The sequence below is a fragment of the Rissa tridactyla genome, chromosome 7 (genome assembly GCF_028500815.1).
Source record: "Rissa tridactyla isolate bRisTri1 chromosome 7, bRisTri1.patW.cur.20221130, whole genome shotgun sequence".
Lineage (NCBI taxonomy): Eukaryota > Metazoa > Chordata > Aves > Charadriiformes > Laridae > Rissa > Rissa tridactyla.
Genome location: NC_071472.1, coordinates 13,010,758 through 13,029,686, shown reverse-complemented (window position 1 = coordinate 13,029,686; position 18,929 = coordinate 13,010,758). Strand labels below are relative to the sequence as shown.

The window sequence follows — 18,929 nt, the reverse complement described above, 5'->3', positions numbered from 1 at the left end:
CTGAGTCTACTGATAACCTTGATAAATGGCCTTTCTGGGCAGCAAACTGTGGCGGTCGAGGCTGTGCCCTCAGGACACTGCCTTGCATCACAACAGTACCGAAGGGAATAACCCCAGAGGCAGGGCACAAGGGAGCCTCCAGAGAGAAAGAATAAAGACATACTGTCCTGTAGAATGGCTGCTCTCTTCTTCTCTATACCCTCATTACTTGCCTGTTCTCCTTGGGGCAGCCTGGTAGTAGCAAGAACAAATCTATACAATGCCATAAGCACAGAGCACACAATTGTATTGATCTCTAAGTCAGAGGGCTCTCTCCATCCCTGCCTTCTGCAGTGACACCGGTCATACATGGCGAGACTTATGTAGACACAATCAGGTTCTTGTTGTTCTGAGAGGGTCCCCCTTCCACCACCAAATCTAGGCTTGCCCTATGGTCCCCCAGAGTTGGCAAGACGTACAGTCAGTATCACACACTGCTGAGCCATCATTGGGGCAGAATCGACTCTCAGTTTTCTTCCTCCCAAACTGCAGCTCGTGAGGATCGGACAGCTGGGCACGACACGTGTAGCGGAAGCGCTGCTCCTGGCGGGCACCGTTCTGGGTGACGTTGACAGGCATCCAAGGGGTCCAGGGTGTGTTCCTGCGCACCTCTGGGCAGCTCTCTGGGTTGCAGGTCTTGTATTCCTGCCAAGAAGGAAAACCACTCTCTCCTTACTTACTTAAATAGCAGCAGCCTAACTGACAGAGATTTATTTCCACTCCAGAAAATAAGGGGGTACCCCCTGGATCTAAAACAACCTCCATCCACCTTATCTGACCTCACAGACACAAGCCAGTGCTGGGCACGGCACAAAATGTGGTGACTGTGAAGGCAGTGATGGTGCATAGCTTCAGGTGGACCTCAAGGATGAACTATGCTTGCTATTTCTATGTCTCCCTCAGGTTTGTGTTTCTTTGCTGACTCAAAGGCCTGTGAGGCTTCAAAAACTTGGTACATTATGGGCAGGAGAATAATTCAGGCAATAGATAATAATAATAGATAAATAGATAAAATAGATAAAAATAATATAATAATAAAAATATAATAATAACAGCAAAAAAATTCTGCTGTGACCCTGAGATGCTGCTCTCAGGTCAGCCTAGAGGAGCCCCATAAGAACAATATGTTAGTAAGGTTTATTCCTTGAAAAGTTTATTGTTTTCTTTTTAAGATGGGTTTAGATTATCTTTTTACAGCTATTTTTGTTTGGTTGGCTTTTTGAACTCTCTAGTGAGGACTAAACCATTTGCCATCTTTGGTGTAGAGATGAGCATCCACTGAGCACAGACAACGTTCTGGCTGGATGGGAATGGGGTGATTTAGGGCCTTTACAATTCTTGCCACTAGTGGGAGGAATTCCAGTGACAAACATTGTGCTCTTGTTTAAAGATAAATAAATAAACAAACCAGTCTTTTCTGGCAGAGGGAAAGAAACGTAATGCTTCAGGACTTTATGATTCTAGAGTAAATGCCAAACAGCTTGTGAACAGATGGGAGGTTCCAGATCAAATCTGCTTACACTGAAAGAAAACTCTCCATAAAACTAATTAAAACAGCTGCATGAAACAGCTGCCGGAATAGGAACGGGAAAATAGAGAGAGCAAATAGGTAGCCATCGCCTCACTGATGGGTTAACTAGGTTTTTGACCAGTTGTTTACTCAAATATGGCAATAAGACTCAATTCTGATATTAGGGCCTCCTTGACTCAATGGGAGTGGGATAGAAGAAAAGAAAATGTATAATGCTTTCAGGTACAGGACTTCATACCTGATCCCACAGAGGCCTGAGGAAGTCCTCTGTACACCAGTCTGTCCTTACCTTTAGGTAAACACACACACAGAGACTGACACATACACACTTTCACACCAACTTCACTGACTTGGGAATTTGCCACCTCTCTGCTTCCCAGTTCATTTCAGCATCCTTTCCAGCAAAAGCTGAGGATAGCGGCTTTTTCTAGCTTAAGAAATAAAACCAAGATGGAGAGAGGAGTTAAATACCAAGTTCCTAGATGCTAGATGCCAAGAGGTGCCCCTTACGCAATGTCAATAAAAAATACATACCACAGCACAGCCTGGACATGTATTTCCATTTTCACAGGACCTCTGCCTTGAATGAATCCCTCCACCACAATTCACACTACATTTATTCCAAGGACCCCACGAAGACCAAAAAATTGGTAATGGACATGGACTGTTCTCATTACAGAATCTGAAATAAGAAAGCGCATTGCTCAAAACACATCCATGTCAGCACATCCAAGGGACAAAATGGTGATGGATACAAGACTAAACACTGCATTTGGGTGCAATTCATGCAGGCACAGAAAGCCAGCGGAAGGCTGACACAACAGCCAGATTAGCAACGTTCCTGTTCATAGAACTGTACCCTTTGTTCCGAACAGGGGGAGCGGTTAACCAGGCTGAGCTCACTGAGACAGCTGGAATAAATGGTCAAGATCAAGTTTTTGAAAGTGCTCTAAGATCCTAACTTTTATGCACTGAATTCACAAAAGAGCTCATAAGTTGAACCCATGTGTCATAAAGAGAGACAGTGGATGGTAAATATTTTCAATGGGATGACTACTGGCAGGTCAACTCAACAGTGACCTGTCACTAATGGCAGGTGCTAAAGGCTTGACAATCTTCTCTTCCCATGATCTGGCCCTGACTACTGCTTGGACCCTAAAAAACTAGTGTTTGCAACTGGAGCTGAACTAGATGCTATAAGCATCTAAAAGCAGGCCCTAAAGTAATGCTATTTCATGTTCCCTTTTCAAAAGGTAACTTTAATTTTGTTCAGCTTTTTAATCAATATTGTTCTCAAATTGAATCACACAGGACTGCAATTGACTCGGATGTAGTCTTTAAAACCCAAAAAGGACCATTCTGAATGGCCACAAATCAAACCAAACATTAAAATGTCCTGAATCAAGGAAGTTAAATGAATTGCCCTTTGTATTCTGAGAAATGCAGAGAGATCTGTCTTAAGTGACCACTCAAGGGACAAGCAACAGCCTACTGCCAAGCAGAGGTGGCCTTTAATGAAATGTCAAATCTGGAAACCAAATTGGGATGCCTTGAAGCATGCGTTTAATGAGGGGCCGGGCTCGAAGAAGTGTAATAGTGCAGATGGCTCCGTAGGTTCAAAAAGTATTGTCTCTTATTGATTTTGCATGAAATTTGCTTAGGTCAGAGGGAAAAAAAGATGTTTTTTTGATGCCAACCCCTGCAAAAACTCAACCCTGACTCCGTGAGTCCAGCTGTATTTTGTTTTGAACTTCTCTTGGTGCATCAGCACAATTAATAGCGACTTAGGAATGGTGCAATTGGCGATGGAAGCTGCACGTACTCAACTGCCTCCTCAGGGACGGATCAGAACAGTGTAACTGTATCACTAAACTCTACACTGCTGACAGCAGGCACAGCTTCTCCTTTCATTGAGGGGGTCAGACCTCTGTTTGGGAGACGGGAATACTTGTGAAGGTCTCAAACGTCCTGCTTGAGAGGGGAGGCAGAACTGAAGTCTCTGATGGCCAAAGGCTCATTGAAAGACAGTGGCCATGCATGTGAGAAACCTCATCTCTCTGGAATTTCTTCCATTTTGTGCATTCAGCCAAAGAGCCTTAATCTGCATTCATACAAGAGCCACCACTTCCAACTGCCAACATTATAACCACAGAAGTGAACACATGGTGTTGTGGACAGCTCTTACCTTTCTTCCCTGCTTTGTCCAACGCAGACCCTGCCCCCGTACCGTGGAGAGGGGTTGCTGCAGGATCGCTGGCGGACTTGAAAGCCAATCCCACAGGAGGTGCTACACGGGGCCCAGGAAGACCAGGGTGTCCAAGCGCCATTTCTAACAAAGGAGGTGGGAGAGAACGGAGTGTGGTGGTGACCTAACGGTCTGCCCACATCATGCTGTACTCAGCAACAAAACACATAAGGCACTGATGGGGGAATGGTTCAACTCATTGGATAAGAGATTATTCATTTCAACCAGACTTTACATCAGCAGAGATCTAGAAAAGGGAGTTTCAAAAGTGCTTAGCTTTGGCCTAACTTTCCTCCCATTGAAGTCTTTAAGAACTGGAAAGGAAGAGAATGAAGCCAATGCTGAAGGATTTTCAAAATGCCTCCTAGGATTTGCTGGGCAACAGTGTGGTTGCTGTAACTCTCACTGTTTCCCCATTACCTCCCCCATGCCTCATAACCTCCCCTTTCTGATCCAATGGTGGATCCCCAAGTTGTATGTCCTGGACTCTCCTGCACAAAAAGTGGAGGGTTTGAGGCTCACGAATGCCAGTTGTGCCAAAGGATGTAAAAAAACCTACCCTCTGCTAGTTCAGTAGGTACTGATGCTTTAAATCTCTTACCGCAATACTACTGCCAGCTCCCACGGTTTTATCACAAACTTCATAATATTTGGTGTTTTTCTAAAGCCTTTAGCATTGAATCCTATTAAGTGGAAATCTCAAATTTCATTAAAAATAACAATAATTGCTTCTAGCTTTCATGGCTGCCTGCAGACGTCACTGTAGTGTGACCTTAAATCTGTAGAAACCAGAAGGCAATTAAGAGCTCAGAGGCAGGATCAAGTTTCACGGTTTAATGAGTGATCACATCTCTGGTAACTTAGCCTGAAGCGAATGTGATGTAAAACCTCTTCGTTCACACCTCAGCGACAGAGATGTCGCAAAGGCTCTGCGCCTCGCTCCTGCGACGGGCTGAGCACGTGCAGGCAGCTGGCTCCTGCGAGGTTGCCGCCACGCGGTAACCCAACCGCGTGCTTACACAGAAGCCAACATTTTCATCTTGAAAACCTTGCATTTATTAAAGCTCACCTTCCTCTGATTTGGCAACACTACTGAACCTTGGAGCAGGAGAGGAGGAACTGTATCTCATCTCTTCCGCACCGCAGGTTTCATTTTGAATAGAGCTGGTGGCAATGCTCTGTCTTACAGAACTGCCTAATCTTGACACTTCACTGCCTTAAGCCAAAAAATCTCATTTCTTTTGGTTTTTGTTTTTTTTTTTAATAAGGAAAAACCTTTCTAAAAAATCTAGTCAAAAAACAACTCAGGTGCTCTCTGGTTCTTGAAAGCTAAGCTTGAAAACAGATGTTAATTTTCAAAGCATTTACTGAACTAATAACACTGCTGGCAAGAAATATTTTCTGGCATAGCACCAATCAGGGCAGAGGATGAAAGTTAAAACCCGCATTGCCCTTCACACTTTTTGTATTTGTTATCAACTCTTGCCTGTTCTTGGCACCCTTATTTCAGAACCCTGTTAGATGTTTCTCTCCTCCTCCTCTTGTTCTCTCATCCCTCTCCCTCCTTCCCTTCCCCTCTCCCGCCCCAAACAAGGTCAAAGAACAAGAAACTCACTTATATAAAAATCCTGCTATTCCATCTTATTCTGCCACGTTTTAACCCACCTACTACCTCCCCACTCCTTAACGCAAAAGAAAGACTATATGTAAAATCACAAAAATTTTGTTGCTCTTATTGCAACAAAAAAGGGAAAGTAATTTCTACTAAAAACTCCTCAAAACCCCAACAATTCTCAGCATCTATTTATGTTTCAGGATTTTTAACACAAATAAAGACCCCTTCCATTTTCTGATCTCCAGCTTTCTAATAGAACTCATCTTTAAGCATCCTGCTCCCTCTGCAAAAAGAAATCTCAATGCCAGATGAAGTCAATTAAAGGAAATTTGAGGGCTGAGGCGGATGTAGGATGACCAGATGTCCCTATTTTTCAAACCGCGCTGTTTTCCTGTGTCTTAAGATTGAATAATCTATTTTTCATCCCCTTCTTAGAAGCTGTTCCTGCCTCTTTTGCCATCAGAGCAGTGCTGAGAAACCCTTCCCACTGGCACGCTTTCCATTTGCCACTGACATAAAAAGCCTGCCTGGGGAAGGCTCCGCTCCGCTCAGCCCACGGTGGCAGCACAGGGGCAGGAATGACTGCGCGCCTTTTGGGCAGCACAGCCCACAACTGGAAGGAGAGATGCCAATTAAAACATGAGTATTGCTGAATTTTTAATGCCAAGACCAGCACTGATCTCCAGGGAGGCATCAAGAGACAGCTGTCCTTAACGGCATGAACATTTATGGAGCAGATAAAGTAGATAAAAACTGTATTGACCCAATATTTACCAGAATATTGGCTGATCCCACCCTGGTTAAGTAGTGCTTACACTATTGCATCGTCTCTCCTTGAGTCATGACATGATGTAGTCTGAGGGTGGAGGGGTAACATGGACAGAAACACTGCGGCTGTGCTGGGGCACCTGACCGGAGGATATTTAGCTTCCATACTGCTCAAACACGAGCTTCAGGCTTCCCTGGAAAGGCAACACTTTGACACAAGCCGAGCTGCATGCGTTGTTTAAGTGCTGTCCCCGGCAGGCATGCCTCCTAAGCACCGCCAGACGATGAGCTGTTGCTTTCACCTAGCCAGCGTGCTGCAGACAGTTCACAGACTGGCAGAACAAGGCAAACAAGCCTTGCTCGGAGCTAGGCTAGGCCCTGTCTTTACAAGCGTTGCTCTGAAGGAGCTCTGCTCACTTTTGGCAATGCAACCTCGGAATTCAAACTCCAAAAAATGATGAGCTTACTGGATTTCTCTAGCTTATTGCTGTTCAGTTGGCTAACAGCTACTTCTGTCTTACTCGCCTCCTCCTGATGGGTCACCACTCACCGTACAGTTGAGGGAAACCGAGGCACAGTGTAGGGAAACGTTAATGTGTACACTAATTTGGGGTGCTCATGTTCCAAGAGCTCTGGCTGAAGGCCCATCTCTCAGAGCCCTTGGGCTCCTTCATTTTTCACTAGCTTCAAGCTGGACCTCACATACCTCAGTTTGGCTGGGATACAACAAGAAACATGTCACAGAAACGTAAGGAAGGAGCTAAGCTGTGGACAGGCACAACTCTTGCTCCCTTCCTAAAAAGCACAAAGATGCTGAGGTACCTTGAGCAATTTGCAACTTCAATCCTGGCCCCTTCGCAGCCACGACCTCCGCAGCGAGGACGAGGGCTGTCACACGAACGTGACCTACACATACAGGAGCCTGTGCTGTCCCCATCCGAATGCTCACAGAGTTGCCATGGGGACCAAGGCCCCAGTCTTCCATTTGTTGTCAGGTTTTTCACCTAATTTTAAAAGAAAAAAGGTCATTAATAGCAAGTTTACATTTCTGGAGACAGCCCCACAATAGAAATGCCAAACAAAGCTGCCGGGGGGATTAGGATGCAGCTTAGATGGGAGCTGTCTGTGCTTGTGAGCAGGATTCAAAACAGAGGGTTGTTTTCAGACAACGCCGCATCAATATTTACCCTCCAAATTCCACCCCGCATACCTAACATGTGCGCACAGGCACCCGAGCCGGCCCAGCCAGCACCACACCAGGCACAAGCATCCATCTGCCACGCCACAAAACCATCGCACTCCCACGTCCCACGCTGCACAGCTTCAGTCTAAATGGCTAAGCTGGGTGAAGGACAGACAGTGAAGGAGATGGTGGTGACCAGAATTAATGCTGAGGATCACACAGTGGGCTAAAGAGCAAGAATTCATCTCAAGGCAATTTATAGACCAGATCCCACGGCTGTTTCCTCAGCATTTTGCTTCATGCCTGTACAGCCCCAAACAGGCTGGGGGGCTTGAGCTTCCCGTGCGCTTCGATGAAGAAGTAAAAATATGGTAGTCCTGGCAGAGCAAAAGAATGAGAATCAGAACTATTTCAGCCCAGCGTTGGTGAAGATCTTCCAGGAGATGGGGTGTCAGAGCTTGCTCCCCTGTGCCTTGTTTTAACCAGTGCCGCTAGGTGAGCCCCAAGCGGAGGGCTGGGGGAGCAGGTCCTAGGGCCCTCGCAACCCAGGCTGACTTCGAGAAGATGAGTGCTGCCTGCTCCTCTTGGGATCGCTCCCAGGCCACCGCTGCCTTCTCATGCCTGCTCCACCACTACTGCAAAATCCAGCAACTCCAGGGCCATGCCTGGCAGGCTGCCCTGAATGCCCCTGCCCTGCCTTCCCCTCTGCTCCCGACTTCAGAACATCCCTGCCCTGCCTATATACAGCAATTTCCTTGCTACAGCGCAGCACCATGATGTTATCTCCCCACTGTGGCTCCCTCCATCCTCCTCATTCCATGTCCCAAAGCGCTGGGCCTCGCAGGCAGGATGGCACAGATGGCAGCTGGCTGCGAGTGGCTCGTCCCCACTGATGTCGCCCATGGGGTGGTGGGATGCTCAGCAGCTTTGGTAAAACTGCTGGCAAAGGCAGCAGTGTCGCATGCCACAAAGGGTGAAGAAAGGAAGAGGCTGGGGCCCTGGCGAGCAGCCCTGGCCCCAAATCCGAGCCAGCTACCACTGACAATCCCCACTGTGCCATGTTTCACTGAGCTCTGCAGTCAGCAGGATGAGTCCCCTGGGCCACCCCATAGGGAAAATAATTTCTCCTGCTCTACAGACAAGGAAACCGAGGCACAGGGAGGCTGTGAGCCTGCTCAAGAGCCACGCGAGGAGCCAACCACAGCCACAGGAGTAGTGCTTTCAAACACTCATCCTCTGAAACATGCTGCTCTGCTTATTCTCCAAGTCTGGCACTATGTTAAACACTCACAATGCACCTCTGGTAGGCTGTCATCTTCCCCTCTCACCCATCTACAGCAGCATCAAAAATATGCAGCAGTGGCATGGAAGTAGTTTAGATCTGTTACTGTGCTCGTCAGGCTGTAGTCGGGGGGGGTTCAAGCATCTGTTGCAAACCTTTGTTTAAAATAGATTATCATGTCGTCGTAAAAATTTGCTCGGGGTTGCAGGTTACAAGGCATGATGCCCAGAGAAGAGAACATCGAGTTTTGTTGTTGTTGTCGAATTTGTTGTTTTAAACATGCATGCAGTCAAAAATCAATACAGTTGGGTTGCTAAAAGTCAGGAGGGAAAAAAAAAATCAAAAGAACTACTTTGAGATAGTTAATACTAGATTTTTATCTCCTTTTTCCTCCTGCCTTACGAAAGTCATAATCCAAGTATTGGATCATTTCTATTCATTTTTGAGCCAGAAAGCCTTGCTGATTCCAGCAGGGAGTTCTGTTCAGAAATCAATGGTATAATATGGCCCGTGGCTTCAATTAAAAAAAAAAAAAGCTGACAAATAATTATTGGCTCATAAGTGATACTGGGAAGCAACCCAAAAATTAAACAAACAAGCAGCCATAACCAAAATCTAAGATTTATAAACACGTCACGTTGTGAGTGTGGGAAGTTTTTATACTTAAGAAATTATATATGAATTTAAAGATGGAACAATAATCCATAAAAACATCTTCAAAAGAGCAAAGTTGGGATGTGGGATAAAAACCCATATGCATTGATGTTTTTCAGGAATGTCTTTACAAGGCAAATCCTTTGTAGCCAACACAGCACCCATCAGACAGAGAGGACATCTTTAAAAACATCCGTGATCGAATGCTCTTCTCTCACCTGACATTATTACCGATTCCACAGTTCTCATATTTTGTAAGCTGCCATACTCCACCCAAAGGCATCGCCTTTTCATTTCTTCCTTGTACCATCTAAAGGCTCAAGTGCAGGATCTAAAAATTCAGACTGACCATTCCTATGCCCAGCTGCCAGGATATTTTCAATGTTTATTCTGATAGTACAGATAAGGCTGGAAGCATTCCTTGTTCTTTTGATTCATCTATGCTTCCTCTTAGGATTTAGATGTCAACTGCTTATAACTTTGCCAAGCTTCAATTATTTCAGCTGGAAGTTTCCACATTGGCTGTCTGATAGAAGCTGAAAATTCTTGCAAAGTTTTCAGTCAAAATATTTCAAACATTTCTAAAATCCAATCTAGGGGAAAAGAACGTCCATAAGCAGCAACCTTTTCCTTGAAACAAGCTAGTGTTCAAGGCAAGGAACTGAACTTTATGTCATTGTACCACCTTTTCACGATTTCCATGAAAAGTGATTCAGATCTGTCTGGGGTATAAAATCCTTGAGAAGCGAGGAGGAAAATTTTTCCGAGACTCGCAGATTTTGATCGTAGCACCTGGAGTCCTCTCTGGGTCCTGGGCATGCTCCAGTGTGGGCCGGAGCAGGATTATCCCAGGCACTGCAGCTCTGAGTGGCTGAGCCCACAGGAATCGAGAGCAGGGTACAAGTCTGCTAGACACCCCAAAAAAAGGAGTGGGGAGACGGGCACTGATTAGCAAGAAAATGGAGTGGCAAGGAGCACATGCCAGATGGCTGAGACAGGGGTTTGCTGGATGCACAGAGTGGGACTGGGATGAAAACCTGTGAGGAAGAGCATCATCTGGCTCAGGATAAGGAACACTGTACATTTCATTGGGAATACTCAACTCCTGACTTGCCAACCACCACCAACAGTGACCCCATGAACTTGACTAACAGAGTTTGTTAGCCAAATCTAAAGTTCCTTTCCTGCTGGTGGCTCATGTTGGCATCAGTAAGATATTATAAAGTAGGATGTGCCTTTTTTCAGTTTTCCTAAAACCAAAAGGCACCTCACTCCCTTCTCCCAAGCCTAAGAAGAAACAGCATGCAATCATATATTCGGGACTCCCTGATACGACACACGCACAAACAGGGAAAAGAGCAGCAGCATGTGCAATTTGTGTCTTCCCACTTCTTAATATTAAAACGTTTGACATTGCAACCTTAGCAACAAACCTTTAGGAGGTTCTGGGCATTACCTGCTAATAACATATATTAACCATTGCCCAAGGTACTATGTTAACAGTGTATAATTAACCTTTTATCTAAGGTCCCTTACTATTAAAGCTGGAGAGCGGGCATCTGTGGTACAATGTAGTGCTATACAAAGCTGTTCAGACTAGCTCTGAACGAGCATGTTTGCACAAGAGCAGCAGTCAAGTTGTGTTAGTGTTGTGGTTGACTCACACAAATGCCTGGCCCCTGTAGGATATAATTCAATAATATGCCAGTTCTGGCTTTAAAAGTTGCTGCGTGCCAGTCCCTTCGGCTGTGCCAGGACATCTGTTTGTGGGCTAGGCTGCAGAAGAACTCACTGACACTATCTGGGTTAGGAAAAGTTTATTTGGGAGGGGTGCTTTTAATCTATGCCATGTCACACTTGAGTGTGATCTCACATACAGCTGTACCAGCACAGCTGAACGCCTGGTGCTCAGCCCAGGAAAGTGGGGTGAGAAAAGCCAGGACTTCTTAAGACAGTAACTCATCCAACTAAACTCCCAGACAGGCCTTTTTCAGCAGCGAAATCTGACATTGGGTCACTGCATTCCCCTACCTTTCCAGTGGTTATTTGCACATGCTGCCCCAGACTCTTGCCTCTATTGACCACAACCTTTATCCTGCACTGAACACAAGGAAATACTTGGATATTGCTGATGTAGGTGCTTAAATGAGCCATCCCACTCCATGCCAGAGGTGAATTCATTTCAGCAAGGAGCAGAGGAGAAAGAATTCACTCACATGTGGATTTTAAACAGCTTGGCAGCCCATCAGTTGAAGAGCACAAGGCTGATGTATGTGCCAGAATCAGAGCACCTAAACGGAAAATAATCTACAATGGAAATGCTAAAACAAATGTAAAACTAGCATCCCAAGAACCGCCAAAGCTCCTGAATATTCTGCGCTGGATTTTTATGACCTTGAAACAATGATCTGGAGTAGCCTGTTCCCTAGTGTGCACTACAGCAGACATGTTCAAACTAGAGGATTAACACCTCACACACCTATCAACAGACACAGGCATTAAGCAGGACGAGATAACAGCATGGTCAATCAAGAAGCACTGCATCCCAGTTCAACACAGGAGGGTTATAAACACACAAGCCTCTGAATCCAGCAGTGAAAAACTTAAGCCTGCCAAGCTGAGGATGGATTGAAGTAATGACTAATATTTCCTGGGAAAATATCTGAGAAGTAAGGAAGATAAGGGGAATAAACATCGCAGCACCTCCAGACAGAAATAGCATACTGAAGATATAAACCATCCAGTCTTCTCTCTCTATCTACTGGACTTAGCAGTATTAACATGCTAATTGACGTTAGATAATAACGACGGACATTAATGAGAATTTCTCCTCCACGGCTATTTTTTTAACAAGCCTGGTTTTCCTCCCCAGCCACCTTGCAGGTACACTTCAAGCAGCAGGAATTAAATTTGGCCAGACGGCTTCTGGGGATCACAGCCAGGAACTGGATAGTGTCGTCAGAGGAGGTTGGGTGGGCTGGAAGGGAGCTGGAGAGCCAACTCAAACTGACTCAAGCAGTGACACTTATTTTTAGCTGATGCATCTCATGGAGACCAGGGCAAGGAAAGAAGACCATCTCCTTGAAATATCACATAGACTTTGTTTAGAGCACAGAGACCCTAAATCAACTTGTTTGCTCCAGAAGGGGCATCCCAAAGCAAGCATTCAGTCGTCCTCATGCCCACCGATGCTTTGGTTTGCTAAATTAAGGTTAGAACTGAACGGTCTTCTTCTCACGCTCCCTCTCTTGGATACACTCTCCCCTTCCCTCTTGTTCTCTAGTACATACTGCATCTTTTTGTTCCCTCTGCAAACCATCCATACATGCCCTGTTTCTCTGCTGCTCCCTAGATGCCTCTTCCTGGAGTGCAACACTTCTTCACCAGCATTGTCTCCTGGGCATGGCTCAGGGATCCAAGAAGAAAATGAACTGGATGCTGCCCGAGGGCGCTGTACATCAGCTATTCTGACTTCCCCAAGCTGCAGGGAAGCCAAGGAAATGGTGCAGACAGTGGAGCAGCCCCGAGAAAGCTTACGTTTCATCTGGGGCTTACACGCTTCTCAGCAATAACCCAACAGCATGATCCAATCTTCTTAAGGCATGGGTGGGCATGAGGAGGACTGAATGCTTACTTTAGGATCCCCTTTTGGAGCAAACAAATAAATTTGGGGTCTCTGTGCTCTAAACAAGTGGCTGTGCACAGATAATAGGCTCTCCATGTTCTCCTAACAGCCAGGCCCCATCAGGCTGGCACACACTCACTTTCTCTCTCCCTTCTACACATACGCACACACTCACACACCAACATATATAAACTATTTCCACTCCTTCCACTTACTGGGCACTCTGTAATATTTTGAGTCCACAGGCTCATGTTGGAGCTATCCTCAATGGTGGTGCATCGCTTCTGCTTGCTATCCCAGCCGCAATAGGGGTCTCTGGCTCCTAGGCATTCCCTGCATGTACAAAGAGAAAAGATTAAAGCTTTTTAAGACTGTCTAGCTCTAAAGACACGTATTCAAGTATAGTGCTTGTATATGACAGCTGTCAACTGCGCCGAGGCTCAGCAGAAGAAACAATTTCTTCTAAGCAGAGGTTTACCTGCTTGGAAGGGAAGAATGGCTGAGTAGAAGGGTGATAGAACACAAAGCAAATATCACTCATAGAAGCTGCAGATTAAAAATCAGTTCACTCCTCTCCAAGGCCTAGGGAAAGAAAATGACTTTACAAATTTTAGTCAAAGAACATTTGTCATTGAGATATCTTTGTGCCCCCATGTAATCACTCAGCAGGCCAAATCTCACACAAAGCAACCTCTGTGAGTATGTTTTCTGACACTGTGTCCATCCAAAGGGGTTAGACAAGCACAATTAGCCAATGGACCAGTAATAAAGGCTTTCTATTAGTCTTGGCCTTTGCTGGAACAATGGTTTCATTTATAATCCCAGCATCAAGATGTCAGTTTGGAAAAGTCACAGCAGAACATTATTTCTAAGCTTTTGGCTGCTTTGAACACTGCTGTATTCATTTTCTTCCTGAATCCATATTTACAGGCTAAGTGTGTGTTCCCAACATGTGAGCTGCTAAAGAAAAATAACTAGGTTAGTACTGCCGCTAAACAGAGAAGGTCAGTCACAGAATTAGTCTGTACCGATAAAATTCAGCTGCATTGGTTGTTCCCATGAGTTGCTTTCAAATTGTTAATTTTCATTAAGAAAACATAACAGTACAAGCTACATCATGCATGTATTACTGAAAGACAAAGAAGAGAGGACTAAACCTAAAAAGATTCACAACATGATTTTTTATTCCGATGATCCATTCTCTTCTGTCACACAAAAGGCTGATAGGATCTTTCCAAAAGTCCCAAATGATTTGAAAACTGCCAATTAGACAGCAGCAAGGGGGAAAAATTCAGCTCAAGAAGCTAAACAGGAGAGTAATAAAATTTATTCTAAGGGTAGGTATCAGTATGATAAATGAAACATCAAAAAAAAAAAAAATCAAATGCAATGAGATGTGAACTGTTCCCTCCCAGAAATCTTTGAAATCTTATTAGCCTGTAATCAGCTGCAAATGAAAAAGCAAGTCCCTTAAGCACAGCTGAAAACACTCTATCAGTCTGTACCGACTCCACAGCAATTTGCCCCAAAGCAAACCCTAGATTGTTTTGCTGTCTGGGACCGATTGCTTTACATATATATGTGTGTGTGCGTGTGTGTGTGTAATACACACACACAGAGACACATGTGTATATATTTATATTTTAATTATGAGTTTCCAGTTTGCTTCCACATGGCAGCTCCTACATTTCCTCGACTAAAGATTTCACACACGGAGCTGTTAGGAACATGACTTAATCTTTCATGCTTTAGGAAGGTAGTTACAATGACTGTCTCTACTACATTTTTCCTTCAGCTGCTTCAACACATCCAAGGAAAAGGCAGAGATGATTTTGTCCCAGCCCCAGGCAACAGAACATCAAATATTTGCCTAGAAAGACTTGGGATCCTCAGTACAAGGACACAGAAGGGACGTGTCCTGCTTTGCTCATTATTCTCGCTAAGGACTCCTGTGCTGTTTTGGCAGCCCACACCACCCTCATCCATGAAGTGGGGCTGACTCCACGTCCAGAGCTGCCCTTGCCATCCAGGGCAGCCCTCAGCTGGGGCAGCACCCAGTTAATCACAGAGCAGACACTGGGGCATCTGCCCAGCCTCTTGGCAGCTCAGCCCTTCAGGAGGGAACTGGGCGGTTTCTAGAGAGAAGAATAAGAATGAGAGAAGCAACAGGGGGGAGGGGGAAGAAAAAAATCCCTGCTTTTAGTCAGAGAGCCTTTTGGTCAGGCTTTCAGACCCTGAAAAGTACATGCTATTGTTTCCAACTGCATGAAGCCATTTCGCTGGGCACCCAGCGAGCTGAGAGAGGTCATTGTAATTCATAACAGGGAAGGCTGTTGTGAGCATCACCCTATTATGATACACATTTTCCCTGAATTTAATTTATAGGAAAACATGTGCTGCATAAATTCAGGAAATAATCTCCATATGTTCTGTGCTGCAGCCCTCAGCCACTCCGCAGGCTGCAATATATCCCGGTTAGGCACTGACCACTTTGCTGGCACTATCATAACGTATGTCATGTAGCTAATGTGCTGCTCTTGGCTGAGAGCGGCGAGCTACAGATCCCTAACGGTGCACTCAATGGATCACAGCCTGCCATCCCCTGCCGCCGCCACTGACCCCCAGCTGACGGGCCATCAGTAACCGAGCCGCAGAGCCGCCAGAAGGCCACCATGACAGGCCCCAGCAAAAGCCCGGTGTGGTGCTTGTTGGTAGGGAGCTACGGCCATCCCGCACCAGCCCTGCGCTCTGCATCCTGGGTGCAATGAATTCCTACCTAGCCCGAGCTCCGCTGGGTTGTCAAAACGAGCACTCCATAATTTAACAACCATCAAAGCCTGGGACCTCTCCTCGTCTGACGGCAGGCCCTCAAAACCATATGAAATCTAAAAACAAAATAGCTATGCTGTCTGCCTCCCTTCAGGATTTGGAGCCCACTCATCTGCCTCAGCTCTGGTAAGAAACCTATTATATCAGCTGACAGCGATACATTTAAGGGTGTATTTACTCACACACAATTTGCTGCGTTTTTTTCCCTTTTGTAAGCAGGAAAAAGCATTACAATGTGCATTAATGCAAGAGAACAACATTTCTGGCAAATACTTTAAGTGAACACTTCAAAGTCCACCCTAATTTATATCCTTACAATATCTTTAGAATATATGTCCTTGTTTATGTCATTAAAAGATAAAACCACACCAGCAAACACACACCAAAAGACAAATATATGTATGCATACATGCACGCACAGATCAAAATGCTTCAGAAATATGCTGTCATTCTTAGTAGATCAGGCACCATGGTGTGGAAAATATAAAGATATCGTAGCATTTCCCTATTCTGAGAATACAAAATAAATTGGAATGTTTACATATAAAGACCATTTCGTATTATGATACCACTGAAAAAACTCACACAGGCCGGGGGACCCAAAGTCTCGCAGGGCACTATGTAAATACTGTGAAATAAGATACAAAGGAGTTTACATGATACAATGAAATTCTGATGTTTCAAAGGCAATGGGATTTCTGCCACTGGCTCAGTGGGGCCAGATTTCGTACCATACACACAGGGAACACCACACTTGGGTCTCCCAAGTGGCAGGCTGGGAATGCCTCAAGGAACTAATGACACACTGTTGTCTCCCATCATAATTCACACAGGTAGAGGGAACCCATTATCCCAGAAGATTACCCAAGCGTAGCAGGTTAACACTGGCTATATTAATGCTAATGACTTAGTTAATGAAATCCTACAAAGCGGGATACTTCTGGAAGTAAGATGGTGGTGATACCGCATGGTTCATGCTCCCAGTTCCCCTCTGGCCGTAGAGCATTCAGTGAGGACTCGGGAGAATACCTCTTGACGGATATCTGAGAGGTTGGATTTATTAAGACAGGGCATTACTATCAATAGCAATTCACTTTAATTCATTGCCTCACAATAAATGTCTTATCTGAGGCATAAAGGCATATACACTGACAACGCTCAATTGAAAAACAATTCCATTTGTATCTCCTATTCAAGGTATTTTTCTCTCCGGTTCCTTATTCTCACTTACCAAGGACATTTGCATGAAAATAAGATCTTACTCATACGAGCTCACCTGCTGCCTGCTGTTTGGGAGCTGTAAGCCTCTCTGTTGTTGGCTGTTGCAATCATTTCTACAGCAGTGATCTGGGATAACACAAAGGATTAAGACTGTGCAAGTGGAGCGCTATCCGCAGCCCACTGAAGTCAATGGAAACTCTTACCTACGACTCAAAAGAGTTTTTACAGGGCCTTTGAAGCCTGGTGGTGCTGAGCCTTCATGAATAGCATGTGCTGTAAAAAGGCTTCTGCTTCCAAGATGCCGGTCCTGCCCAAGATCTCCTTTTTTTGTAATAGCCTGAATTAAGTCTTCTCTCAGAATCTTCATTAAAGCTTAAACGTAGTTCAAAAATTTTTCATATCCACTTTAATTTGCTCTGGGTCCAAATAACTTAATCTTTTGGTCATTTTCCCCAGAGAGTTAAAAATCTTTAGACTGTTTAATAAATGGATCACCAAATCAATAGAACCAGACCCATGATATCAGGCTTTGAGAGACGAAAGGAAAGAAAGAATTACTAGAGCTTCTTCCCATTCTTACTATCAGACAGAAGACACAAAACCATGCCATTTTTTACAAAAGCCACAAAACTGTCATCCAGAGCATTCACACTGAAGGACTCCTTTCATCTGCCAGGATGCGCTTACTCTCCCAGTTTTCATTCCCTCTCTTTTCATTTACCTCTTTCTCACTCCTTTTGGATGACTAAAAGCAAGTGGCAATGGAATGACAGGATGTGATGATCTGCAGAGGCAGGGCTCTAGACCCAAAGACTGAGAATCTCCCGTCCCAAACTGCTCTTGCTAACAAAACCCTGCCGCTCTGCCAGAAGAGGGTTCTGCAATTTTGGCGATGAGTTTGGAACCTGCAATGAACATCACATTCACCAGGGAAACATAACAGCTGTCATAGCACCTAGTCCTTTAAACCCCCATGGGCATCACCAGTTAGTTCATTAGAGGCAGAGAGACCACATTGCTATCAACTGGTGCGGGGCAAACATTTATAAGCCTGATCCTGCAAAAGGCGCTGAGCAGCCTACGCTCATCTGTGCTCAGATCTCGAGAGCACAGGCAGCACAAGAGTTCACCTTGCTCTTTTTGGGGAATAAGATCTGAGAATTTCGCACTCAATGAAATTTGTTGTACTCCTCGAGCAGGTAACCCCAAGGGAACAGCCCTTTTCAAGCAATAAGGGGGTTTTTAGCTGTGTCTGCTAGTTGCAAGCACGAGGCTGTGTTTGGCAGACAGACATGTCCTGACAAGGTTAGTTTACTGTCCCATTGCTATCAACCTGCGGAGGGGATGAACTAAACAAATAATCATATTAGCTTCCAGCCAACCAAATCACAATTACTGACAACTTCAATAGCCCATGCAAGGAAGAGCGGACTTCTGTCTTCCCTAAAGCCAGATGGCATGAAAAGAGAAGAACACGAATCAAAAGGATGTTCGTGGCTTAAGAAAATAAGATTAGAAAGGGGAAAAAAGCACCAGACCTTCAAACAATCCCTCCAATTTTGATACCTTTAAAAATTCAAACTGCAGAGATGAGTTAGTGATCTGTACAAATCCATTATCTTTCCCCACTGAGAAGAGAAGCCAAGTGGAACTGAGCTGCTTTAGTCAGACGCTGGTCAAGTAGCAGCTTCATTTCTCAGCTGGTGAATACAACGTATTGCATGCCAGATGCTACTGCCCTTTCCTCAAGACGAGTAGCCATGTATTTCATAAGCAATTAATGCGGCTATTTGTGGAGCAGGGCACTACTCGGGAAGAGCATACTACAGCTCACAGGTACCACCACTGTGAGGGCTACAGTTGATGGTAATCTGGACAGACAAGGTTTGGTATTTTGGCATTTGATATTGGGTGCAGAGGCGGAGAAGCTCAACCGT

At 45.0% G+C, this 18,929-nt stretch overlaps 1 protein-coding gene across 4 annotated transcripts in view; it reads right to left on the bottom strand.

The window, feature by feature from the left end:
- SEMA5B (semaphorin 5B) overlaps window positions 1–18,929 on the bottom strand; it is a 277,297-nt gene that overhangs the window by 31,304 nt on the left and 227,064 nt on the right. For all 4 annotated transcript variants that reach the window (XM_054209282.1, XM_054209284.1, XM_054209283.1 and 1 more), the window contains 5 exons: window positions 13,158–13,275; window positions 7,021–7,202; window positions 3,756–3,899; window positions 2,105–2,252; window positions 459–684 (listed from right to left, as the gene is read on the bottom strand). In XM_054209282.1, coding sequence (XP_054065257.1) covers window positions 459–684; window positions 2,105–2,252; window positions 3,756–3,899; window positions 7,021–7,202; window positions 13,158–13,275 — 818 coding nt within the window. The remainder of the gene's footprint in view (window positions 1–458; window positions 685–2,104; window positions 2,253–3,755; window positions 3,900–7,020; window positions 7,203–13,157; window positions 13,276–18,929) is intronic.